The sequence below is a fragment of the Neolamprologus multifasciatus genome, chromosome 20 (assembly GCF_963576455.1).
Source record: "Neolamprologus multifasciatus chromosome 20, fNeoMul1.2, whole genome shotgun sequence".
Taxonomy (NCBI): domain Eukaryota; kingdom Metazoa; phylum Chordata; class Actinopteri; order Cichliformes; family Cichlidae; genus Neolamprologus; species Neolamprologus multifasciatus.
Window position 1 is genome coordinate 17,553,643 of NC_140458.1, and position 27,786 is coordinate 17,581,428.

Below are 27,786 nucleotides of genomic sequence, written 5' to 3' on the forward strand. Positions count from 1 at the left end.
AGTGGTTTGAGTGTTGGTGTTGATGTGAATTATGTCCTGCAGGTTTTAGATGTGTCCTTGATCCAACACAGCTGATTTAAATGGCTAAATGACCTCCTCAACATGTCTTGAAGTTCTCCAGAGGCCTGGTAATTAACTAACCATGTGATTCAGGTGTGTTGACCCAGGGTGAGATCTAAAACCTGCAGAGACACCGGCCCTCGAGGCTTTCTGTGCAACACTTCTATCACCCTTCTAGCTTCAGTATCATGTCAAAGGGTTTTGCTCCAAAGCTAGAGAGCTTATTGCCAAAAAAGACCCGAGTCAAGCATATGGAAAAAATATTATTTCTTAATAAAATAAATACAGTTACCATCACAGCAGTATTCATAAACACAATCACTCATGTCTACACAGATTAATCAAAAACAAATTAGATGAATGAATGAACCACAGTGAAAAATAAAATAAGATAAAATAAAACAGATTAAGGTGTTTTTATTTCTATTTTAGGCAGTGATTATTCCCATGCTGGGACTGTTGTAAGACAGCCAACAGGTGCAGGAAGACAAACTGCCATGGCTGCTATTGTCAGGGTTGTGCTGTGTGGCAAGCAGAGGTAGGACCCAAGAAGTAGGTGATGTCCAAAGTTGCAGGAGGCCTTTTGGGAAATATACTTTTCTACACATTATTTATTTTGTAACATGAGCAGAGAACTTTTAGAGATGTACAGCTCTGGGTGTATTTTGCACACTGCCTTTGACTGTTGCAGGTGGTGAGAGCTTTCAGGAAGCTAAAACAGATTAAAATCTATTTTTATTTCCACCGGGTCTCAGGACAGAGACAAATTTCATGTTGCAATACTTTGTTTGAAAAAAACATATCCAGAGGATTATTTAATTTATATAGAGGAGAATAGCCCTTTATTGTCATTGTACATGTATAGCAAAATTATGGGTGCTTCACGCCAACCTTGCATTAAGTAAATATATATATTTTTTTTTTTCCTAAATAGTAACAGTAGTTACGGTATATTTTATTTGTTTTTAGTATAAGGTACCAACCATTAGCAAACATTAACATTAAAAATCTCTCATCAAGCTTACACAGAGTCATAAAATGTAATTATCCAAGCAGAATATTGATGTCTGCACAGTGTTATATTTTTGGGCTCGCATGGTTTGCAATATGAACGTGTTGGGGTCCACAGTGCTGTTTTTCTTCACGGGGCCCCCGGCGGCACCCCTGTGTGTATCGGCTTCCTGTATGAATACGAAAAGCAGACCACGTGGTGTAAAAGCAGACTGCAGCTTCTTTTGTTCAAATCAATCAAACCGGAGACGGACAGAGAGCCGCTGAATCAGGAAATCGCCGGTATCTGATTTATTTTTAGTTGTCTAAAATTAATAATGATATTTCCCGAAATCACACAGATTGTACCTGGGCTTATTAAAAAATATTTCCAGCCAAGAAAACGTGGATAAAGTTTTATGTTGTATCATCGTTTTATAGAGTGTTTGTGTTTATGTCTTTATTTAGAATGTGTGTTAGCATACAGTAGAGAGGTAACGTTAGCTTAATGAAACCTATCAAGTCGTCTATTTTTCCCATTTTATGCGACATTATTTTACGGTGGGTTCGAGAGTGTTGGTGTTTTCGTACAATATACAAACTTTGCGCAGCTTGTTTGTGTAGCGGCTAACTATTTAACTTCGTACGCCGTGTGTTAGCACATCAGCTAGCTTGGTACCCAACCATTATGTGAACAAAGAGCGACAGAGGTTAGCCGCTCAGCCTAATGAGGCTAGCAGCTAGCTCGCAAACTTAAACCGGTGCACTGTTATAGTTTGCTGTTTTTTGTGTGTGCATAACAAGCTAGGTGGTTCTTTTTGTTTGTGTATTTCCCCCGACGCCAATGTCGAATAGCCGAGTATTAGACAGCCACTAAGAATGTAATTTAAGAAATCCGGGGAGATTTTATTAGCTTGTACGTAACAATAGAGATGAATTTGGGCTTCTTGAATGTGGTAAACTTATATAACGGCACACATATAGTGCTGGCAGCATCAACTCAAGCGTGTGAACTTGTAGCCAGTGAAGTTCGCCAATTCTTAAGTTTACGTTAACAAAAGACCGATTTGAAACATTTAGTTATTTTTAATAACGTCCATTCCGCCATAACCAACCCACGAGTTTAATGAGTTGAAGTTTTTGGTAATTAACTCCTGCACAGGGTTTTTCATTCACATCTTATTGTGTTGTGCTGTACTTCAAATAAATGTTTCTGTAATTTAACACGTTAGTAGTTTTATTCAACAAGCCTTTGTTTGGTCTTTTCCACAGCCTTGGTTTCTTTGACAATTAAGTTTCCATGTGGTCTGAATAACACTATGTGGTTTCTTCTTTTCCACAGAAAACAGCTTGAGTTTGAAAGATGCCACGCAAGAAGGTGACAGATGTCTCAGGGAATGGTGGGATGAAAAGGAAGCGAGCCAGCGGGAAAAGGAGAGAGAGGGATTTCAGCAGTGATGACGAGTTTGACTTTGAGCAGGAAAACAACAAGAAATCCGGCAAACCCACCACCAAGTCTGGTCTCCAACCGGTCACTGTGGCAGACGACGTGAAAGAGAAAATAGTGCGTTTGATCAAACAAAGACTGACTGGTTTTTGAAAGTTAAAGTGTTCTGTGTTACAAACATTTCTCAGTTATTACCTGATAATGACCGTCAGTCAAACCGTTCGCCTTTCTTTGTTATTTTTCATCAGCATGTGTGTTTATGCTTTTCCCTTCTCGTAGTACAGCCTGACCTGTAATATGAAATTTAATCAGCATTTTTTTAACTAGTTTTTCTTGTTTAAAAAGAAATATTCGCTGTATGAAAGGTTTGTGTTAAAGCTGTTCCTGTTTGGTGATTGCTAAATAATAATACAAAATAAAACCTACTTTTCCCTTTGACCCAGGAAATTTAGATTAGATTTATTTTTTGTTTATTCATTGTTTTGTTTTTTTTATAGTTATTGTCCTCTTTTTGCAGAAACTCGAGTGCCCAAAGGTAAAGGGCCAACTGCTCATCTTTGGGGCAACCAACTGGGATTTGATTGGAAGAAAGGAGGTTCCCAAACAGCAAGGTAAACACAATTCAAATGACTATCCTATGATGTACCTGTGTCACAGGATAGTCTACTTCTTGTATGTTGGCATGGCCACGTGTATCCCATTTTCTTAGGGAGTATGACTCATCTAGTCATTTTTAATATTTTGGTGATGATGGCGTGATTAAGAAGCTTCCTGAGGTCCTTGTACAGAGAGCGCACACTGTAGTCCTGAGCCTGTTAGAGAAACTATTTTTATCAAGAAAAGACTTCAGTGCATAAGCAAAGCTACAAAATGTTATTTTTACCTTTCTATTCTATCAAACAGTACGTCTGTTGTTTGATACAAACACACCTTTCATGAGCTTCCATGGTGCTGGTAGTTTTAAGGTCAACCTATACTGCGCTTTAGGTCAAGGGTCACCGACCTTTTGTTAAACTGAGAGTTACTTGAAGCATACAGAGTAGTACGAGGTGCTACATGTATGATATCTTGAATAACAAAGTTCAGCTGTTCCCCTTTAGTGCTAATATTTCTATCTGAGAGAATTAATATTTGCAATTATTTGGGAAACGCAGATTTAAATACACAACATTATTTATATGTGCGAATCTTCTGTATCAACATTTGAAAGTCTGTTTCCACTTGTGATATTTTTGTAAATATTTTGACAGTTTTGTATGAATGAACGCATTTGTAGCATTTTGTCTAAAATCACAACAATTTCTGTAGCATTTTCTTTAAGAAACCATTAACTGTCACAACTTCAAATCACGTAGCATTTTTTTTTATTTGAACTGATAACATTTTTGTACAATATTTGAGTTTAACAGAACTACAGTGTCTTTTACTGAAAACGTCTTTGTAAATATCTGTTAGTGGGAAGCCTGGTTTCCCACTAACAGATATGCTGTACACCAGTGAACTGTAATCTGGGCTATAATTACAATATAAACTAGAAAAATTTGCATTTCCTGCGAAAATGCAGTGTGGATGCTTTAAAGCTGAAGCTGTCTGCAAAAACTAGCTGAAAAAGCTGAAAAGTTGCAGAAATTGTAAAAACTTTGCAGAAGCAAAGGAACTTTGCTAAAAAGTAATAACTTAGGAGAACTGCAATATCTTAGAGGAAACATAATACTTGGCAGAAATACAATAGCATAGCAGAACTTGGCAGAAATATTGTAACTTAGCAGAAACATAACTTCTCAAATATACAAGAATTTAGGAGAAATAGTATAAGATAACAGAAAGAATATATTTAGCCAAAAATACTTAAACATTACGGAAACACTATGATTTAGAAAAATAGTACAACATAGCAGAAATACTGTGATTTACCAGAGACACTGTGATGAACTATGAATATTGTAATTTTAAATGAATACTATGTTTTAGCACAAATACTATAATTTGACAGAAATACTATCATTTGGCAGAAATACTATGTTTCAGCACAAATACTCTGGTTTAACACAAATATTATAACATAGCAGAAATACAATTATATAGCAGAAATGCTATATTTAGAAAGAGAAATATAATATAGAAATACTGTAATCAGCACATATACTGTAACATGACAGAAATTCCTCCACTTAGTAGTAATACTATAACATAAAACAACTGTTATGATTTGGCACAAAAACCATGATTTGGCAAAAAAGCTGCTAAAATCATAAAAGTTTGCTGAATTATAATAAATGATGAATATGAATTACTTGTCTGTGATAGTGTATTAATTTGTAGGGCAAAAAAAATGTTGACCAAGGTTGAATCGAACCCACGACCTTTTGGTTGCAGACCCGTGTCATTACCAACTGCGCCACTGGGAAAGAGAGCAGGTGACTGGAAAACAGGGTGATGAGCAGTCAGAATTAGCTCGCGGTGAGAGGCGAAAAACGCCGTTTTTTGGAGTTACAAAACGCCGTGTAACTCAAAAACTAGGTGGACTAGAAACATAATTCTTGTACTGGGTGAATCAGCGGACTTTGGTGTACTTTGACTGCGATTTTCATTGCTCTTTGTACATCCGTCGCTGAGATATGACGAGAGAAGAAACGGCAGACCTCAGATATGATTGGCTGGCTTACAAGCCGTGCAGGCCCCAATATGCAAATTTGAATGCCTGAGCCCTCAGATATGATTGGCTGGCTGGGAAGCCGTGAAGGCTCTGATTTGTAAATTTGAATGTCTGTCCTCAGAGAGGATTGGCTGCCTGGGGACCTGGCAGTAATATATAGAAATAGTATAATTAAGCATAAATACTACATTTAGTAGAAATACTATGTTTTAGCACAAATACTATAAAAAGCAGAAATACTATAATTTAGCAGAAATACTATATTAAGCAGAAATACTATAATTTAGCAGAAATACTATAAAAAGCAGAAATACTATAATTAAGCACAAATACTATATTAAGCACAAATCCTATAAAAAGCAGAAACACTATAATTTAGCAGAAATACTATATTAAGCACAAATACTATAAAAAGCAGAAATACTATATTAAGCATAAATACTATAAAAAGCAGAAATACTGTACTATGATTTGGTAGAAAAACTATAATTAATCAGAAATACTATATTTTGCAGAAATACTATATTAAGCACAAATCCTATAAAAGGCAGAAAGCTCAAATATTATAAAAAGCAGAAATACTATAAAAAGCAGAAATGCTAGAATTGAGCACAAATCATATAAAAAGCAGAAATACTATATTTTGCAGAAATACTATATTAAGCACAAATCCTATAAAAGGCAGAAATACTATAATTTAGCAGAAATACTATAATTTAGCAGAAATACTATAAAAAGCAGAAATACTATAATTTAGAAATACTATAACACAACACAGAAAGAGAGAGAAGCAAGTTTTTAGGTCAGTCAAGCAGCCTGGGAGCTGCTAAATTTGAATCCACCAATCAGAGAGGCTGTGTACTTTTCCCCGCCAAAACAGGTGCAGCCGTTTTTACACATGCAGCAGAGAGACAGGATTTTTGCAGGCCCCAATATGCAAATTTGAATGCCTGAGCCCTCAGATATGATTGGCTGGCTTACAAGCCGTGAAGGCCCCAATATGCAAATTTGAATGCCTGAGCCCTCAGATATGATTGGCTGGCTTACAAGCCGTGAAGGCCCCAATATGCAAATTTGAATGCCTGAGCCCTCAGATACGATTGGCTGGCTGGGAAGCCGTGAAGGCTCTGATTTGTAAATTTGAATGTCTGTCCTCAGAGAGGATTGGCTGCCTGGGGACCTGGCAGTAATATATAGAAATAGTATAATTAAGCATAAATACTACATTTAGTAGAAATACTATGTTTTAGCACAAATACTATAAAAAGCAGAAATACTATAATTTAGCAGAAATACTATATTAAGCAGAAATACTATAATTTAGCAGAAATACTATAATTTAGCAGAAATACTATAAAAAGCAGAAATACTATAATTAAGCAGAAATACTATATTAAGCACAAATACTATATTAAGCACAAATCCTATAAAAAGCAGAAACACTATACTTTAGCAGAAATACTATATTAAGCACAAATACTGTAAAAAGCAGAAATACTATATTAAGCACAAATCATATAAAAAGCAGAAATCCTATAAAAAGCAGAAATACTATAATTTAGCAGAAATACTATAATTTAGCAGAAATACTATAAAAAGCAGAAATACTATAATTTAGAAATACTATAACACAACACAGAAAGAGAGAGAAGCAAGCTTTTAGGTCAGTCAAGCAGCCTGGGAGCTGCTAAATTTGAATCCACCAATCAGAGAGGCTGTGTACTTTTCCCCGCCAAAACAGGTGCAGCCGTTTTTACACATGCAGCAGAGAGACAGGATTTTTGCAGGCCCCAATATGCAAATTTGAATGCCTGAGCCCTCAGATATGATTGGCTGGCTGGGAAGCCATGCAGGCTCTGATTTGTGAATTTGAATGTCTCAGTCCTCACAGAGGATTGGCTGCCTGGGGACCTGGCAGTAATATATAGAAATAGTATGATTAAGCATAAATAGTCAAAGGAGCTTGCAAAGAAAAGCGTCTGGACTTCTTTAAGTTACTTGAAGACGTTTCACCTCTCATCCGAGAGGCTTCTTCAGTTCTAAGGTCAAATGGTGGAGAGTCCCAGATATAACCCTAGTGGGAGTGTCCCCCCACAGAGGGACAAAAGGACCCCCTGATGATCCTCTAATCGCCTGAGCCAAGGTGTGGAACTGGGTGTGGGTCCCAATCAGCCAGAGTTTCGGGTGATTTCATTGTGAAACCTGGCCCCACCTTATCATGCGAATTCCTGAGGTCAGATGGCCCAGGGTGTGAGTGGGCCTTAAGGCGTCTGGGAAGGGATCTCAAAACTGGATTATAGATGGCAGAGAGTTGGTGTCGTAAACCACCGCCTCTGTTCAAAGATGGTCGCTCACAGTGGACATAGATGGCTTCTTTCACTCCTCTTTCAAACCATCTGTCCTCTCTGTCCAAAATGTGAACATTGGCATCCTCGAAAGAGTGTCCTTTATCCTTAAGATGCAGATGGACAGCTGAATCTTGTCCTGTGGAGGTCGCTCTTCTGTGTTGTGCCATGCGCTTGTGAAGTGGCTGTTTGGTCTCTCCAATGTAGAGGTCTGGGCATTCCTCGCTGCACTGTACGGCATACACCACATTGTTAAGTCTGTGTTTTGGCGTTTTGTCTTTCGGGTGAACCAGTTTTTGTCTGAGTGTGTTGCTGGGTCTGAAGTACACCGGGATGTCATGCTTGGAGAAAACCCTCCTGAGTTTCTCTGATACACCGGCTACATAGGGGATGACAATGTTGTTGCGCCTGTCCTTCTTATCCTCCCTCGCTGGTGTCTGATCTTCTTTTCTGTGCCTCTTTGCTGACTTTAAAAACGCCCATTTAGGATAGAAAAGGATTTAGGATTTAAAGTCAGCAAAGAGGCACAGAAAAGAAGATCAGACACCAGCGAGGGAGGATAAGAAGGACAGGCGCAACAACATTGTCATCCCCTATGTAGCCGGTGTATCAGAGAAACTCAGGAGGGTTTTCTCCAAGCATGACATCCCGGTGTACTTCAGACCCAGCAACACACTCAGACAAAAACTGGTTCACCCGAAAGACAAAACGCCAAAACACAGACTTAACAATGTGGTGTATGCCGTACAGTGCAGCGAGGAATGCCCAGACCTCTACATTGGAGAGACCAAACAGCCACTTCACAAGCGCATGGCACAACACAGAAGAGCGACCTCCACAGGACAAGATTCAGCTGTCCATCTGCATCTTAAGGATAAAGGACACTCTTTCGAGGATGCCAATGTTCACATTTTGGACAGAGAGGACAGATGGTTTGAAAGAGGAGTGAAAGAAGCCATCTATGTCCACTGTGAGCGACCATCTTTGAACAGAGGCGGTGGTTTACGACACCAACTCTCTGCCATCTATAATCCAGTTTTGAGATCCCTTCCCAGACGCCTTAAGGCCCACTCACACCCTGGGCCATCTGACCTCAGGAATTCGCATGATAAGGTGGGGCCAGGTTTCACAATGAAATCACCCGAAACTCTGGCTGATTGGGACCCACACCCAGTTCCACACCTTGGCTCAGGCGATTAGAGGATCATCAGGGGGTCCTTTTGTCCCTCTGTGGGGGGACACTCCCACTAGGGTTATATCTGGGACTCTCCACCATTTGACCTTAGAACTGAAGAAGCCTCTCGGATGAGAGGTGAAACGTCTTCAAGTAACTTAAAGAAGTCCAGACGCTTTTCTTTGCAAGCTCCTTTGACTACGATGACCTGGATGACTGAGAACCTTCACAGACACTTAAGCATAAATACTACATTTAGTAGAAATACTATGTTTTAGCACAAATACTATAAAAAGCAGAAATATTATATTAAGCAGAAATACTATATTTTAGCAGAAATACTATATTAAGCACAAATACTATAATTTAGCAGAAATACTATAATTTAGCAGAAATACTATAATTTAGCAGAAATACTATAAAAAAATCAGAAATACTATAATAAGCAGAAATACTATAATTTAGCAGAAATACTATATTAAGCACAAATCCTATTAAAAGCAGAAATACTATATTAAGCTCAAATACTATAAAAAGCAGAAATATTATAAAAAGCAGAAATACTATAATTTAGCAGAAATATTATAAAAAGCAGAAATACTATCATTTAGAAATACTATAACACACACAGAAAGAGAGAGAAGCCAGTTTTTAGGTCAGTCAAGCAGCCTGGGAGCTGCTAAATTTGAATCCACCAATCAGAGAGGCTGTGTACTTTTTTCCCGCCAAAACAGGTGCAGCCGTTTTTACACACGCAGCAGAGAGGCAGGATTTTTGCAGTCTATTTCTCATAGTGAGGACTAAACTCAAACAAATGACCATAATTTCCTAACCGTAGGGGCTAGAACGATCATTCTTACACCGTTTTGTTCAGCAGAGATGGGGGAATCTTCAAGTGTTGACAATTTATCATTAAAATATGAATTATTAAAGATATTTGACTTCTAATGCACCATAACTGAGTAGAGGCGAAGCAAAAACTGCCTTGACTTGCCCTCAAACAACGCTTTGTAACTCTAAATCTATTTGGAGTATCGATATCATTCCTTCACCGTAAGAGACAGCGGACTTTAGTGAACAGTCATGGAAATTTTTAGGTCTCTATGGAAATCCATCAAAAAGATATGACAAGAGAAAAAAGTGGTTCATTTCCAGAGTTTGAAATCTGAAGAAATCTGAGCGAAGATCGAATTTCCTACCCTCAAACAAACGTAATTCATGGCCAAATGGTAATAGGTGAGAAAAAACTTTTTAAATTGTGAGCGTCAGGAGTGTCTGAAGATATATTGGCACAAGCCTCATGTCTTGACTTCGCTTCGTTAAGGAGATATGGCGATTCGAATATGACTCTCATTACAGAAATCAAGCGGTGATTTTGAACAAACTCTCTATTGACTTTCTATGGAGAGTTTTCAGAGTTTGTGTTGGTCTGAGGAGATTTGCCAAAATTCTATAAATCCCACAACAATGATAGTGACAATTTCTGAAAGCCAGCAAAAATACCTACGTTTTGATGTATAATTTGTGGAAGTTGAGTAAAAATTGAGCAAGTAGCAAGAAGTTGTTCGGACATGAAGAGAAGACTGCGAAACTTACAGTACCACACTGAAAGCCAAGTGCATAGCAACCATAACAACGCATGTATTTTGTGAAAAATCACAATTTTGCAACTCTAAACTTAAAGAGGGATAAGATGAAAACGGTAACAGATATGAAAAAGTTGAAATATACATGAATAGCTCAATGATTTGTGAACATTTTAAAATTTGAATGGTTGTTCTACGTGAAAGTATGAGGAAGTAGTTAAGTTTCAAAAACAAGCAAAATTTAGCAGAATTTTGGAAGTTTTACATTAATTTCAATGGGACAAAAAATTGCATAAAAAGCTTAATATTTTAAAAAGTATAATAGCAAAAAATACCAAAAGATATTGCGCAAATTAGCAGAAATAGCAGAATAGTTTAAAATTTGAATGGTGAAAATAGCATAAAAATTGTGGAAGTAGTTCTACGGCGAAAAACGTACGGAAGCAACTTGAAGAATAATAATAATAATAAAGAATAAAGAGAAACAGGAACTCAATAGTGTGGATGCCTTAAAGCATCCACACAATAACACTGCACTTCTGAGTGAGTCTTGTAGATGTGTGGAGGTCATTTTGTTAGGATTTTAATCTTGTCCAGTATCCAAGTTGAACTTAGCTGTTCAGCAGTGCATGTCGTGTAGACTTACATGAAATGATTTCAGATGACTAACACACACGGCTCAAGTCGATCAAAGTCACTAAACCTGTTCTCAAACTCTTGTCCGAGTCTGTTTAAGACTTGAGCGTACTTGTCTGCAGCTTCGTCCAAAGCCCCAGATGCAGAAGCATTGTCATTCAGCACTGACTGCACAGAGGGAAAGTGCAGGGATTTTTTTTCTTCCTCTGTAAATGTACAGAGAGAATTTTCATCGTAGCTTTAAATGCATTTACAGCGAGATGTCTTCATCTTGGGTTTGCATTAACTCATTGAATTCAAAAGTGACAAAAACACTGCCAAACTCACCCCCACCTGCACCATCGGATCTTTGTGTTTTGTAACAGGTTACCATATTCAGCTAAAAGTTCCAGATGCTAATTATGATCTCTATGATGGGAGTCATCATATTGCTGCTGAATGATGCAGGGGTAATGTAGAAATGTTGGGGAATCTGTGTTATTTTTACATTGCACAATGACGCCTGCATGTCCACCTGTTCCATCTGTAGTTACGTCAACAGCTTTTTCACTGGTATCTTCTTTTTTTTCCTCCATGAAGAATCTCTTCACCATATTGTAGATATCAAGTCCCTGTGTTGTTGTCTTTAGGGGCAGTAGGGGCATATCATGAGCAGAGAAATCATTGAACATCATCTAGACAAATGTTATCAGCTGTGATATACTGCTGCAGACTTGTTGCACTGGAAGCTGAACCACTAGCACTTAACTAGATTCCAGGTACTTGTCAAATTTAGCCCCTAGTTGGACATCTGAGAGTGTGGAGACAACATCAGGACATGTTGAAAGCTTTAAGCCTGTAACATTGGAGCAGTTTGAGTCACATTGATTGTATCTTTCATTACAACCAGTTAAAAGTACTAACTACTCATTGAAAATGATTCCTCAAAAATCTTGAGCCGTCTTATTTCTATTTTATACTTTGCTTAATAGTTGTAAACAATAATCCTCCAAGCTTTCAGAGATCTTCAAGAACTAATGTCCATAAGAAATAGGAACATAATCAAGCAAAGACTCAACACAGGATCTAAAAGATGCATCTGGCCTGTCAGTTGATCAGTCTACTGTATGCCAAGCCTCATCAGAAGTAGACGTGTGGCTGTCAAGAAGCCATTATTTACCCTCTAGAGTAAATTTTTCCTGAATCCTGTCGTCACCTTTGTTCAAGACAGAAACGGCAAAAATTTGATTTACTAAGGAAAGCACTCACAAGCTTCCTCAAAATTCAGTGACAGCAGGTCTTAAGGAGTGACAAATGCAAATTTACAATATGTGGTATCTATGGAGGAGGTCGAGAGAGATGCAGCAGTATGTGGTGTTATCTTCATAGAGGAGAGCAAAGAACAAAGACGTATCAAATATTCATTTCAAGCTCATTAGAACTGCATAGACTTTGTGCTTCCTGTATTTTCATTTATATTTGCAAAATTTTCAATAAATGACTGCAACCGTTTCCCAAACAACATGAAAAGAAATTGGCTCCAAAAAAAGCACTCTCTGTGCATGTGAGTGCTTTTGTTTACTGTGTGGATGCTCTTGTCTTTACCTGACTGCTGCTATAATTATGGTGCAGAACTGATGTAGGGGCATACAGACCCAGACAAAATCAATAAGTGGTTGATTAGTTTACATCTGCAGTAGAGAAGTCAGTGGATGATGCAGCCTGTTCACTATGAACCGGCCATACATGTCACAGTCTGTGTGATCCTGGGGTTAAAAAATCATTGCAGCCAAAGAGTCTGAAATAGGTTCATTCATGCTGACATCTGGACCCCAAATGAGTGAATGGGCTTGTTTATTTAACCAGCTGATGATGGTGTTAACTACATGAAGTGAGTGTATATATATATTCCAATCAATTTGGTTATGTCAAATCCAGAATTTACAATTTTTTTTTTTTTTGTAAAGGAAGTATAAATGGAAAAAAGAATTTAAGTGTAAGTTTTGTTTAGGAAATAAAAGTTCGCGTGACACTGGGAGTGCTTGTATATGTGCACTGTTTCAAGCCAGATGGAAAAGATATCAGTCTTAAACAGCTCTAACAGCGCAGAGATGATACAAATGAATATCATCATTGTGAACTTACTGTAAAATATATAAAGCATTTGTCATCTGCAACAATAACATGCAACAAATACATAGATGTAACAGTAGTATAATCCAGAATACACCATGTTTCATGTAACTGGATGTTTCAAGTGTTGTCGAACGTTTAAGTACCTGTTTACATTTGCTTGTAGGACCTGAGCACGACTGAAAACATCCCATTTTAATGACAGAATTATTTAAATATTACCTGAAAACGGGTAACTAGTTATTTTTAAACTATCAGTCTTTGATAAAGGCAGAACAGCGTGTCTATTCTGCTCTCCATCTCTCAGCTGGCTGGCTCCTCTCACTGCTGTCCTGGTGTATCAGCAGGAGTGGGAAGCTGTTGCTCTCCCTGAAAGACACCACAACTCAGCTGCAGCAGTGGATTTCCTGACTCTGGCCACTTGCAGTTTTCAAAGAAAACTAGATGTGTGATAAATTGGTTTTTTGAGGTGGTTGTCACGAATTTTTGAATGGTGCATCCTTAAAAATGCACGCCATAATGCGCCACATTTTCCAGGTGCATTTTATTCGTTTTTCGTGACTCTAGAGTCTGTTTACACACCGGAGAAGAGCAGAGAGGTGTAGCCGATAACATCGGGAGGTCGCGCTGACCAGCGGCACTGTTCCTGTAATCGCCATCAAGGCTCGCAAAATTTCAAAATCTCTGGTAGCCCTTCGGGCAGGCATTCTTCAGTTTTTGGTAGCCCAAAATAAATTTAAGTAGCCCGAATAAAAAAAGAATTTTTTTTTTTATGTTTGGTTTCCTTTACAATATTATACATTAAAGTATAATATTGTAACGGAAACAAAAATTAATCAAAAAAATTGTTAAAATACAAATCACAACAACTGTATAAAAATTAAAATCATCAACTCAAATACTTGGTTCTAATTGAACAGAAATTTCTATGAACTTGTAAGAACTGTGTAGAACATGAATCAGTCTGTGTCAGATCCTGAATCTGAAATTTTCACTGAAGTCACGGGTAAGAAGTAAGTGGAACCAAGATCTAGGCCATTTGCTTTTTGAAGTTTGCAAAGACTGCTAAATTCTGCCAGTGGTAGTTCACTCTTTGCAATATAGCACGCTGTTCTAAACAGCTTTTTCAGGAGTTCTTGTTGTGCTTGGTTTATTTGTAGTATGTTTTTTTGCAATTGGTGTTTGTTCTGGGAAAGATACTGCAGACTGGGCAATAATGCATTTCTTGCATTTCTCATGGGTTCTGATGGGGTCTTTCTTAAAATGACTGGTCCCAGTAACAAAGGCGCTTGTCGACTCAGAAATCAAATGAAACTCACAACACACCTGGCAGAACATCATGTTATTCAGCTCGTCATATTCCAGCCACAGAAATTCTTTTGTCCATGAAACCAAAAAAGCTGCGCTTTCTTTTTGCCTCATAGTCTTTAGGCTAGGTGACAAATCGTCAACATATTACGTTTTCGGCTACCCACCACGTTCCTAAATGACGACCTCGGAAAAATGAGGAAATATGAGAACCGTATGGACTCAATCTACACATGTTCGCTCTTTTCCTTCAAATAGCTTAGAAACACGCTATTTAACATCATTTAAGTCCTGTTTAAGGTGAGGAAAAAGGTTATGGTTAGGGCTAGGGATAAGGTTAGGTTTAGGGCTGGAATACAGGGCTGGAACGTTGGTTACCGCGGGAGCGTCATTGCACTGGATTTCAGCCATATCCCGCCACGTACCATAAGAACGCCGAAAGTCTCCTTTCGCGTTCCTCAGGAACGCCGCGGGACGTGACAAAACGTCGCCATGTTACGCCTCGGGAGTGAGAACGGGCTCGATTTGTCATATCTTTTCCGTTTTGTGATCGGCTTTTCTTTGGCTGCCCCTTCTTCACCCTGACCTGTCTTATTTGGCTCTGCAGAACTAAAATACCAGCGTAAATCCTGCTGCTTTTACACACGTACTTACATAATGATCAGCGATTCTTTGCGCACTCAACCTCTCACATGTTTAAGCTTGCTGCGAGAGATTTCACTTGTCGCGTTTGAATAGTAAGCTAATGAGTGATAAGACGATGTCAGAGGAATTGGTGCGCAATTAATCGTCACTCACCAATCAGTGCTGCCGCTCTCTATACACCGTTCGCGCGATCGCAAAATGAAAATGAAAGCAAAAAGCAAGCGCAAATTCAAACGCGATTTCAATATGTCACATATTGACAGTGGCTCATCGATGCCAATGACATAATTACTCAGCTACATTGGCGAAAGAATGCAAAAGCACTGACATATATTTTCCTATGATAGCGCGACGGGCAGGGCTGAGTTAGATTTTGGTAGCCCGACTGGAAAAATCGCTAGCCCCGGGACGTCGGGCTAGCGATTTTGCGAGCCCTGGCCATTAAAACCTTTTACTGGGAAAAGCTAGCAAAGTCCTCATCAAACCACCTGATCAACAAACGCTGACCTGAAGAAAAGTAAACTTTGTCTCCACCGCTGTTTGTTTTACACAGTGAAAAATCCTCCGTTAAAATCAGCAGATGAACTGTTTATATTACACAGCTCACTGAAGGCCAAGCAAGGGTGAGTCTAAAGGGGGCCATGGGCAGAGTCAGACCACATCCACTTGAAATATTTTTTGAATAAAATAAAATTGAAATAATATAAAATATTGTGTTAATGAAATTGCATTTATTTAAAAATATAATTTTTTTTCCACAGACCAATAAAAATGTTAAGCTTTGACTGCACTTGAGATTATTTATATATTTTTGCATTTAACAAAAATATTTTCTTTAGAAAGTATATTTTTGACTTGGCACATAAATACAGTCAATGCTGTTTTTGTTTTTTTTGACAGTGTTGCGTGCAGTTAGACTATTAAAGTTCTCCAAGCCAACCGTGCACCTTAGTTATTACAAAGAAGCATTGTTACAAGAAATGATCAAACACAAACTTTCTTTTTTGTGCTCCGTTTATAGAAATGTCAGCATTCTTAAAGAATGCAGTGTTTATGAACAGAATAAGGTACAGAGGAAGTGTTGTGCCAGTGTTGTGCATTTGTGTGTGTGTGTGGGGTCTTGACACGGGTTCTGTGTGTGTTTCTTAGCTGCTTTCCGCAACCTGGGCCAAAATCTCTGGGGCCCTCATCGTTATGGCTGCCTAAATGACGTCCAGGTTAGCTGCGTGGTGTCTGGCCCCTGTGCTGCTCACAGTCTCTTCATAACCACAGAGGGCAAGCTGTGGAGCTGGGGTAAGTAACATGCACAGTGGTTGTCTGTGTTGGTTGTGCTATCAGACACTGAGCTTGTCTTTCTGCTTCCTTAGGTCGTAATGACAAAGGTCAGCTGGGTCATGGAGACACCAAGCGCCTGGAAGCTCCCAAGTTAATCGAGGCCTTGGCAGAGCATGTTATTGTTTCTGTAGCCTGTGGACGCAATCACACCCTGGCACTCACAGGTAGGCTTAACTGGGGAGTGTGGGTTTTCCTTGCACAACAGCAGCTGTTTTCAGTGGTTGTGCAGAACAGCCACAAGATCGTGTAATACAGCCGTTTGTTGAAATGAAACATCACTGTATTCTGGGATTGGATTACGCATTACTGATTTGATTGCACAGGTCATCGAAGGAGGTTTCCAAACTAAAATCCAGTCGGTAATGGCTCTGTGCTTTTAACATGTTTGCTGATGGTACTCTGTCTCCTCAGAGGATGGCGCTGTGTATTCATTTGGAGAGAACAAGCTGGGCCAGCTTGGTCAGGGCAACCAGACTGATGCAGTCCTCACCCCAGCACTGGTAAGCCAGGGTGTAACTCGTACTTTTCCTTCCTTTATCAGATGATAAAGTGTGCTGGTGTAGGTGTCACTGCTGTCCAAGTCTTGTCAGTCACAGGAAATGAATACAGTTAATCTGCTATTCCATAGCTTTTCTGGTTTCAAAATAACAAAAACAAACCCAAAACAATTATATAAAATTATCAAACAAAAACAAAATTGCTAATTAATGGGACAGCAGTGCAGTGGCTTCATAGTTTACCTTAGAATCCTTTGGTTGTCAGCAATTCCTCTGCTACACAGCAAACAATGACTGGATCGTTAATTCTGCTAACTTTATTTTCCAAATTGTAAACAAATATGGTTTAAAACAGCGCTTACGGCGCTGCCGCGATGTAACTCAGTTTAAAGCCGTAACCTGAACAGTCCATTAAAGTGACCACAGCAGGACACCTCCTTCCTTTGTGCTCTGCCTCCAACATTCAGAAATCAGTTGATTTGTGCATACAGGATTTAGAGCGCAGAGAGCTACCCACAGACTGTGAAACTGCAGCAGTGCACCAAGGAGACATACTCACGTAGACAGTGGCTTCTTTGTGCATGTGGCTGCTAAGTTCACATGCAGGTTATTGAATTTACATGCAAGGAATTTAATTGATCCTGTGAAATAAAATTATTTGCCTGGATTATAGTTTTCTTGTGCACAATTTATTCTATAGTGGTCTTGCTCTTCCAAGTCTCTGTGAGTAAATGATTAATTATTTAATCAAGTTATTGATTTACTCTGCCTGCTAGAAACCTGGTTACAGCAGTGAGGTGGTTAATTTAAATGAATCAACACCGCTGCCTCCTCTTGTCAGAATCCTCAAACAGGAGTGGCTTTCTGTTGCATCCATCAGAGCATGAATGTGTGTGAATGTTAGATAGAAAGCACTTCTGCATTGAAACAGTGCTTGTGTGAAGAGGTGTGAATGAGGCATTGTATAAAGAACTTTGAGCGCTCCTGCAGAGTAGAAAAGTGATACATAAGAACAAAACATTTACATGTTTTAAAAGCAAAATTATTTCTTAAACCCAGCATCAGAAACAGTGTTGTATAAATGTAGCAAATTGTTGCCTAAAGGCACATATATTGTATATTGTAAGGTAAACACTCTACAATAATACAGAGAAAACCCCAATAATCATATGATTAATTACTCCTTTGATTAATTAATGCATTGGTCTTAAATTATGATCGATGTGTATCAAATTAATTTTACATCACGGGCCACATACCGCCCACTTTGATCTTAAGTGGGGCGATGAAGCAGGCCCTTTCAAAGTAAAGAAGTCACGATGTGGTCGAAAAAATTTGGCTGGTGTACCTAAGAAAAAAGTTGGGCGCACCAGTGCAACCGTGGCAAAAAGTTAGTCTCGAGCTCTGTATAATGTATGGCAAACTGCTGTACCTGTAATAAAAAACAAACATACAGCACCTGGAATGAGCTGAGAAACAGGGTCCCAGGACCTTTGATTAGTCAGCCGCAATGGTAAACTTCAGAGAGCTTACCATTGCGGCTGACCTGTCCAATCCTCTAACCAGGATCTCCTAACAGTCCCACCAGAGGCGATCATGTTGGTGAGGCTGTGGTGCCCAAACACCCTGTCAGGTTGAGCGTGAGATTTCTTTTAAACGACTGCTGAAAACACATTTATAGGTTAGCGTTCCCTTAATCTTTTCCTCTTTATTTTGGGCTGTAGTTTACATCTAAGTGTGTACGTTGGAATGAATGTTTTACCCCATGTGGTTGGTCTGTATGTCTGAACATGTATACTTTTAATGTGTGTCTTTTATTCAAACTGTGAAGCACAAATTCAGTTTTAAACTGTGATACACAATTAAAGTTATTGCTTATCACTTCCTCTCAGACTGCCTGCTAGGCTATTTAAAAGTAGAGTGGGAGAGAGAGCCTTCAGGTTTCAGGTCCCTCTTCTGTTGAACCAGTCAGTCAAGAGACGGATACACTCGTGGCTTTTAAGATGAGCTTAAAGCATCGTTTTTAATAAAGCTGGTTGGGGCTGGATTGGGTTACCCTGAAACCTCCCTTAGTTTTGCTGTGATGGGGTTAGGCTGCTGGGGTTGTCTGATTGTTGTGGTTTTCTCTCCATTATTTTAGGGTGCCACCATACAGTATTAAGCACTTAGAGGCAACTGTTGTGATTTGGTGCTATATAAATAAAACTGAATTGTGTTTCTCTGTAGATTTCCTACAATGGGCAGCCCCTGGTGAAGGTGGCTTGTGGTGCTGAATTCAGCATGGTGGTGGACTGCAAAGGAAACCTGTACTCATTCGGCTGCCCAGAGTATGGACAGCTGGGTAAGCTCTCAGCACAGTGTTTTCATGTTTTAACATTGTTTACAGTTTAAAACTGCTTAAGGCTGCAGAAGATTGTTTGCAATGACACCAGTTTTCACTCCTCAGCGATTTGGGAGTTTTAAATTGTTACCATAGGTGCATCTACTAAAACTCTTAGAGCAGTTTTAATTTCAGCGATCTCAACCTCAGGGTCAAGTTTTCCAAAAATGTTGTGTATGTGTTAACTCGAGATTTTGAAATTGATACCATAGGTGCATCTGTTTGGGTTGGTAAATAAAGTGTTTCATATGTTAACAAACTACACACTTCAAGATGAAATGACATTTTATATTGAGCCCGTTACAGTTCACCATCACTGACGTGTTTCACAAAACCTTTCTTGCTGATTTATTCTAGAAAACTGTAGTTAAATGCATGCAAATGATTTCCATCATGGTGAATTTCCCAGGTTAGACTTGGGCTGACAGCATGGACATCCAAGTTTGTGGATGTCCACGTACATTCACTCGTACATACATAGTGAATGTACGAGTGATCTGTGGGAACTTTGTCCAGGCTGATGTCGCCTTCCTGTCGCTTGGGGACGTAGGAGTCAGCTGTCCGCGGTGAAAGAGTGATGATTAAAGATTCGGTAAACTTGATGGCGTGAGTACGAACGCCGTCGTTCTCAGAGTCCAGCAAGGCCAGAACATCCCCTTTCATCTGTGTGAATGAGGCGGCATAGAATTCTGAAATTCATACCACGGGATATGTATCATGTAGACACAGTAGTGTAGTTTGTGCACTGGAAAGCACTGATGTGTTGGGAACGATAAACTCCATTCTTAGTTTTTTATTGTTCTGCATCTCTGTCACTGCAGGCCACAACAGTGATGGAAAGTTCATAGCTCGTGCCCAGCGCATAGAGTTCGACTGTGAGCTCATCCCTCGTCGTGTCGCGATCTTCATTGAGAAGTCCAAGGATGGCCAGATCATGCCTGTGCCTAACGTGGTTGTGAGAGACGTGGCCTGCGGGGCTAATCACACGGTGAGAGGATTCCCAGAAGTCTTATCAGGAGCAAATCAAATTAGATGGCCAGTGATTGATTGATCGATCGATTGATTGATTTTTTTAAAATTTTGCAAAAGGGTTTACAAACTGCTGCTGTTTGTGTTTTCAGCTGGTGCTGGACTCTCAGAAGCGTGTGTTCACCTGGGGCTTTGGCGGCTATGGGCGCCTCGGTCACACCGAGCAGAAGGATGAGATGGTTCCCCGGCTGGTCAAGCTGTTTGACTTTCCTGGCCGTGGTGCCAGTCAGATCTATGCAGGCTACCAATGTTCGTTTGCTGTCAGCGAGATGGGTATGTCACATTGCAACAAGATCTCTGAACAGTCTCGCTCAAGTAGGTTGCATGAACGTTGATACTGCTAGTTTTCACAGTTTCTTGTTTAACTTGGATGTTCAGGAAGTCATGTGGCACGCAGAATTGCCCACCAGTCCATTCCATCAACAGTTTAGACAAACCGAATGCATTTTAGAAACAAGCCTCATGGAGTTAAAATGTAACTTTGTAGCTGCACAGTAAATTTGTTTGAAGGAAATTAGGAGCATAAAAGAGGTGCCTATCAGTCTGCTCATAATTTAGACTTGTGTTATAGTCATTTGCATAAGATTACACTGGCAGAACGAAGTATTAAATCAATTAAATATAAACCATTTCTTCAATATAAAGAGGATGGACTCCCTCAGACATCACTGAAGCAGAAGCCTAGCAGATGATGACGTGTATGCCCTAGTGGACAAAAACTGTTTTATGGCTATTTCCTGCTACAAAAAGCCATTACAAGCTGCGATTATTTTTAATGTATTCAAATTGTTGAAACCATAAAGAAGTAATCGTGAAAAAGAAAGGCTTCTTTAACTTTCTGTCTTCCAAAGAAAAGAAAACTTTTTTTTTCTTTGCAAGGTTGTTTACAGAAACTACAATTTTAATGAGAGGTGTGAGAGGAGCACATGTATAAATCTGTACATGTTGTATTTTACAGGTGGGCTGTTTTTCTGGGGGGTGACCAATACTTCTAGAGAGTCAACCATGTACCCCAAAGCCGTGCAGGATCTTTGTGGCTGGAAGATCCGCAGCCTGGCATGTGGGTGAGTGCTGTCGTTACTTGTTTGGTTTTGTTTTTTTGTTTTGTTTTGTTTTTTATTACCCTTCAGCCATAAAAGCCTGATTGAGTATTGTGGGGACCCCACCAGGTGGGTGGACAGCGTGGATGGTTTGTTGATGTGATAACTCAAGAACAAGCTGACGTAGATTCGTAGACATAGATGTATCTACTAGAAACCTCAGATAAGTTTAAACCTCCACCTCAAGATCACAAGGCACGTTTTCCTAAAATATTGTGAATGTGATAAGTCAGGAAGGAAGTCGCCTAGGATTTTTTCATATTGATGCCATAGGTGTTGCTAAGGGGTACCACTCACAGCCGGCAGTATTTTTTGGTTTTGGGATTATCTTGCCCTAATTGAACAGTTCCTCAGGGTCAGTTCTCTCACGCTTTGATTTATAGACTCACCTTTGAAGGTTCACTGTGCACACACACACTGATATATTATCATATGCATATTAGAGTCAGTTTAACCTGTATAGCTCCAAATCAAAACAACAGTTGGGTAAAGACCCTACAATAATACAGAGAAAACCCCAACAGTCACATGACCTCCTTTGAGCAAGCGCTTCGGCAACAGTGGGAAGGTAAAACTTCCTTTTGAAAGGAAGAAACCTCTGGCAGAACAAGGTTCAGGGATAACTGATTAAATGAAGAGTGGCGTAAAAACACAGTGAATGAAAAAAGAGAGTGAAGAAAAAACACTCGTCACACTCCTCATGGGAAGCCTTCAGCAGCATAGACCTGTTGCAGTAAACGTAGAGAGGCTGTCTGACTCCAGACTGAGAACTGGTTCCACAGAAGAGGCGCCAGGAAGCTGAAGGAAACACAAATAAGCGTGCAGTCTGAAAGCCAAATGCTTTTTTGGGGTGATATGGTACTATGAGGTCTTTAAGATAAGATGGGTCATTATTCAACACCTTATATGTGTAATATGTATGTATAGTACTTTACAATACAATTAATGTAAGTAAAGCACTTTTAATAGTGTTTTACATACACTTTTGGGACTGTTTGTTGTTTTCTTATCTACATCCGTAGCTCTGACTCTGTTTGCATGTTTGTATCGATCAGGAAGAGCAGCATCATCATTGCTGCAGATGAGAGTACAATCAGCTGGGGACCCTCGCCCACATTTGGAGAGCTGGTAAGAGTCATTATGAGACATCACATGTCCAGTGTTAACAGCTTTGTAGGCCATCGTCTACATAATCTGTCGTTATTTTTGTTTTTAAACCTGAACAAAAAACATACAGAACAATAGTTCTGTTTGGTTAAAATAGTAACATTTAGTTAAAATAAAATTAAAATTTAGTTAGTGAAAATATCAATATTTTGTGAAACAAAATAAAACGATTGAAATTACACAGGTGCTCTTTTGTGCTAATAACATAAAATCTGTCAAATAAAAAATGTGATGCCCTCAAATTACAGAAACAAAAGTCTAGATACTGAGTGTAAAAACTACTGACCGAGAACAGTCACGGGTGTCACAGCTGGTTTAACGTTTCCGCTGGTGAGTGGGGAGACGTTGGCATGCAGAGTGTAAAAGTCTTAATTCTGCAGTGGATGATTCAGCTGGTGGAATAAATTCATGCCACTGCTCCATTTGCAGCAATAGTTTTACAGCATGTTTTGGAAATTACCACATTTTGTTTGACATCCTCCTTAAAATCCAAGCGACGAGCGAGTCTCATTCATTGCTCGTCTGAAACGCGCGTTGACAGTATTTAAACACGCATGCTCAGAGCAGTGTGTCAGGTAGCAAGTTTTCCAGTTGGGAGGGGGGGAAAAAAAAACTCTGTGAATTACATGCAGACAACTTAATATTGCCATGGCAATTTCTACTCTGTGGTTATGATAAAGTCATTTTCGCCATTGTGCATGGAAAAACTCGCAATACATTGATTATATTCAATATGTCGCCCACCCCTGCTGTATGCTGGGTTTTCAGTGGGAGAAACTGAGACTGAAGAAGTCGCCTGGATAAGTGAAGAAATGTTTGTCCCACTGAAAACACAACATCAAGATGAACAAAATCAACTTACAGGGTATACACAAACTACAGACATAGTTGGAAAAAATTTAACCAATAAAAGAAATTTGAAAGAAATTAAGAGCTACCTTTGAAATGTGAAATTGATCTTTTCCAGTTAAAGAAATCTCGTCTTTGAGCCACAAAAACGTGGGGAAGTCAAAGGTGAACTCCAGAGAAGGAGGATATATCTTCCTAACAGAGAACGACTTGTAATCTACAGGGGAACAAGTGGAACCTCCAAAAATAGCAATGAAAAGCTCCGCATTTACCCGTGTCCCTAAAACCTTAGACATGATCATGAAGTAGTCAGTCCAACATTTGTTCATTTTACACCAGGAGTGGAAACATGTGGCTCAGGTTGCAAGAAGAGGCATTGCATCTGTCACATTGGTCAGTTTTGACAGTCCAGACTGAAATGGACTAGTTAAACTGTAAGAGTTGCAACTTGGCGCAGCTTGCACTTCATTGTATACTAAGGACAATTTTATCCCACCGCCTGATTCCAACCTTGTGCATTTTTGTTTTTGACTGCAGTATGAGTATCCAGGGCCATCAGTGTGTTGTATAGTTTGTGAAGTCGAAAGACCAGAAGACCATTCGATGGCTGTTCAGTAGGCAGCAAGGGAAAACGGGGGAAAAGGATGCAAAACAACTTAGTACTTAAATTACTTTATAACTTAAAATAAGTGGGACACAGGAAAATTAAAGTTGGAGGATGAATTGGAAAACGATCATAAGACTCCACAGTCTTGTGTTACATTGAAATTTTGTAGTGTGCTTTAGTCTTGCTACAGTCTTGTCAAAATCTCTTTGACATTCACATGAAGATGAATTTGACCAGTGACTTGCTTCCAAATTCGAAGAATGTTTATGCAAGTGAAATATTGTGATATTGGCTGTTTTGTGGTAAGATAGGAGATGAACATTGATCACATCTGTCATTGATCTTGCAGGGATATGGAGACACCAAACCCAAATCCTCCACCACCGCCCAGGAGGTAAAGACCTTGGATGGCATCTACATTGAGCAGGTAAATGGACAAGGTGGTAACTATTTGAAGTAGAGTCATTAAGATGCATACTGTTACAATCGCTGATCAATCCTTGATCAAATTAAGCAGTGCCAAAGTTTCACATAATTAGAATGTGTGAATGATCCGATCCAAATCTGATGCATAGTTTCAGACAGTCTTGGATTTGTACTGGGGCGGTTGTGGCTCAGGTGGTAGAACGTGGTCTGATTGGTCAGCTACCAATCAGACGGTCGCAGAGTCGATCCCAGACTCCCAAAAACTCGAGTATTCTTGGGCAAGATACTGAACCCGTGTGTGTGTGTGTGTGTGTGTGTGTGTGTGTGTGTGTGTGTGTGTGTGTGAGAGAGAGAGTTATAAGTGCTTACGGGTAGATAAGCTGTATAATGTGTGTGAGCTTGGATAGAATAAAAGTAAAACTTATATCAGCCCTAGTTTGCTTGTACTCAGCTTCAGTAGTGATGTCCTTAAACCTGTAGACTAATTGCTACACATTGTAGCAATTAATAATAACAATAGCAACTAATAGTTGCTGTAGGCTCTTTGCCTTACAATGTACAGTTCCTTGAGGCATCTGTTGTGATGTGGTATATTTTAAAAAAAAAAAAAAAAGTCATCTAAATTAAATTGAAAAAGCATACGACAAAAGTGCCTGTGAGACTGGGTGAATGAGGCAGGTTGTACAAAGCGCTTTGAGGACTCAGGTAGATTTGAAATATAAGAACCTGTCTATTTACCACGAAGCAGGGAAATGTCCTTCTCTTTCAAATAACGTGCGTGTTGTTTCTCCAGGTGGTGATGGGCTACTCTCACTCTCTGGTCATTGCTAGACAGGATACTGAGCAGGAACAGGAGAAACTTAAAAAGCTGCCTGAGTACAACCCCCGAACAATCTGAAGGGCCCACCAGCAGTGACACCTCAACCCATTTCACAGAGCAGAGGAACAACCATGTGATCAGCAGGAATACCTGACCTGTTCAGTCGCTACTAGTCACGGCATCGTGCTAGTGGGATGGTTGAGTTGAGGGGAGAGGTGTTCACGAGTCTGAAGGTTATCCACACATCTCGACTCCCAACAGACTCCACAATAATTTGGACACTCAAATCAGAGAAGATGGGACTGGAGACTGACAGATGCTCTGGATGGTCCAGCTCTCACAATGAATGGTCAAGATATCTTTACTTCCCAATGAGCCTGCAACGGTTTGTTCTAAGCACATCTCGTCCAGCAAAGTTGTGCTTCCCAAAAAACCCATTCCAGTTTCTTTTCTCATTCATGTCGGGTCTCTTAATTCTGTTTGTTTGTTTCAGTATTGATAGTTGTGACATTTACAGGTGCTACTCCAGGAGCCCTCGGTCTTTTCCTACTGGGGGCATTTTAAAGACCAACACTCCATACCTGTGCCTTTTTCTACATGTATGTTCAGGTTATGGAATTCTTGTTTATTTGGTTCCGAGGATCAGCTGATCCGTCTTGTCTGTGGCAGTGTGACCGAGTGTATGCGACTGCTGCAAATTATAATCAGGATTTGGAACATACACTGTGTCTCATTTTGAATACTTGCAGTAATACACTTCCATATAGTGCACTTAAGTACTTTGTTGCAGACTGCATTAAGGTCGACAGGATAGTGTTTACCCAGATTAAACACAGTTGGTTGTATACTCTCCACTGACTGAAGTTGTCTTGATGTTTGGCAGCCATCTTGGTAATGCCTCTGGGCAGCTATTCTGAAGCTTCTTTTGATTGAATTGAAGGTTTGACTTTAGTGTTCACCAGGACCAAACTGCATGCATAGAATCGCGAGTCAAATCTGATTAAAATACTTTTGGAGACTGCCCCAGAATGAGGTTTAAAAAACTTTTTTTCTTTGCAAATTATACTTGGAGTATCCATGTGCAGTTTGACAACACCACAGCTTTATTAACAACTGCCAAAAGTCTGAAAAATGCCAAGCTGATTGTTGTTATGGTTACACGGGAAACTAAGAAAAGATGATCTGGTGCAACAACACGGATGGCTCGTATGCATCCTGGTCCAGCTGTTGAGTATACCATTCAGGTACTCTGTTTACTCTATGCAGTCGCACTTGTCATTGTGAGCACACTTATGCATTAAATAGTAAGTGTATGGAAGAATATTACCTGAGACACAGCAGTCATGTTCTGTGCACTTCATGTTGATGTTACATTCCTTGTTTCTTCAATGTTTGCATCAATGATGCACGCCTCAGTCCTTCCAAGACCACAGAGTCTCTTAGCTCTTTTTTTTCTCTTGCTTATTTCATGAAGTTTAACTTTTACAGCGCTCTAAGCAATTTCACAAACAGGTCTGAACCTTCAAAACCACCAATGCACTGTCTAAACTCGTTCGACGTGATAAGGTGCAGTGCGTTCTTTTTAATGGTGAAATTTCTCTGGGTTATGTTTTTGTTTGGTTTGTTTCTTGCTTTTTTTATTTCATTGAAATGGTTGAATAAAGATTCCTGTAAATGAATTTGTCTGTGCAGTCAAACCTCTACTCAGGTCAGATTGAACAAAACGATTCAGCCATCCATCCACCTCAGAGGTGGGGAGGTTGATGGGGAGGGGTGTGTGAATGGTGACCTGTTTGTTCAGTTTTATTTGTACAGCACCAAACAACAGTTGCCTCATGGTGCTTCACTGTAAGGTTAAGACCATCTGAAGATAGAGAAAATCCAAACAATCTGATGTCCTCTATGAGCAAGCACTTTGGTAACAGTGGGAAAGAAAACTCCCTTTTAACATGAAGCCTACAGCAGAACCAGGCTCAGAGGAGCGCTCATGACCAGGAAGACCGGACAACACTGTAGTGGAAGAAAACCACAGAGAAATAATGACTGATTTAATGCAGAGTAGTGTAGAAACAGAGAGGGGGGGGGGGGGGGTTCTTCACATCAAAGGAAGCCCCCCAGCAGTGTAACTAAGGGAGGATTCAGGGTCACCTGGTCCAGCCCTAACTATATGCTTTATCGAGCACTTAAATAGTTTTAAGCCTAATCCAAAAGGTAGAGAGGGAATCTTGTTTTCCAAATCCAAACTGGGAGCTGGTTCCACAGAAGAGGGGCCTGAAAACTGAAGGCTGTGCCTCCCATTCTACTTTTAAATACTCTAGGAACAACAAGTAAATTAACAGCCTACAAGGTCTTTATGATGAGCCTGATTTTTCAAGACCTTGTATGGGATGAGAAATTTGATTCTGGATTCAACAGGGAGCTAATGAAGAGAAGTCAGTGTAGGTGAAATATGCTGCAGCATGATTTAACTGGAGGCTTTTCAGGGAGTTTTTAGGACTTCCTGATAATAATCAATTACAGTAGTCCAGACTAGAAGTAATAAATGCTTGAACTAGTTTTTCAGCGTCACTCTGAGACAGGATATTTCTAATTTTAGAGATGTTGCACAAATGGAAGT

The 27,786-nt window shown here is 39.6% G+C and overlaps 1 protein-coding gene across 2 annotated transcripts; it reads left to right on the plus strand.

The window, feature by feature from the left end:
* The first annotated feature begins 1,203 nt into the window (after positions 1–1,203).
* Positions 1,204–27,786, plus strand: rcc2 (regulator of chromosome condensation 2). Of its 2 annotated transcripts, none has more exons than XM_085145895.1 (13): positions 1,204–1,353; positions 2,393–2,614; positions 3,015–3,108; positions 16,109–16,252; positions 16,327–16,458; positions 16,706–16,794; positions 19,018–19,132; positions 19,993–20,159; positions 20,293–20,473; positions 21,159–21,264; positions 22,356–22,428; positions 24,273–24,350; positions 25,143–27,786. In XM_085145895.1, exons 2-13 carry the CDS (start codon positions 2,414–2,416, stop codon positions 25,245–25,247), a joined length of 1,485 nt encoding a protein of 494 aa, XP_085002021.1. In that variant the 5' UTR covers positions 1,204–1,353; positions 2,393–2,413; the 3' UTR covers positions 25,248–27,786. The 2 variants fall into 2 exon arrangements, with proteins under 2 accessions (XP_085002021.1, XP_085002022.1); XM_085145896.1 differs by lacking the exon at positions 1,204–1,353 and adding an exon at positions 1,412–1,611.

Bases quoted from the DNA above. Each gene is read 5' to 3' on its own strand.
- rcc2 (XM_085145895.1), top strand. From the start codon at position 2,414: ATGCCACGCAAGAAGGTGACAGATGTCTCAGGGAATGGTGGGATGAAA. The intron at 16,459-16,705 runs GTAGGCTTAACT...CTGTCTCCTCAG, and splicing joins TCACACCCTGGCACTCACAG to AGGATGGCGCTGTGTATTCA. The intron at 22,429-24,272 runs GTAAGAGTCATT...TTGATCTTGCAG, and splicing joins CGCCCACATTTGGAGAGCTG to GGATATGGAGACACCAAACC.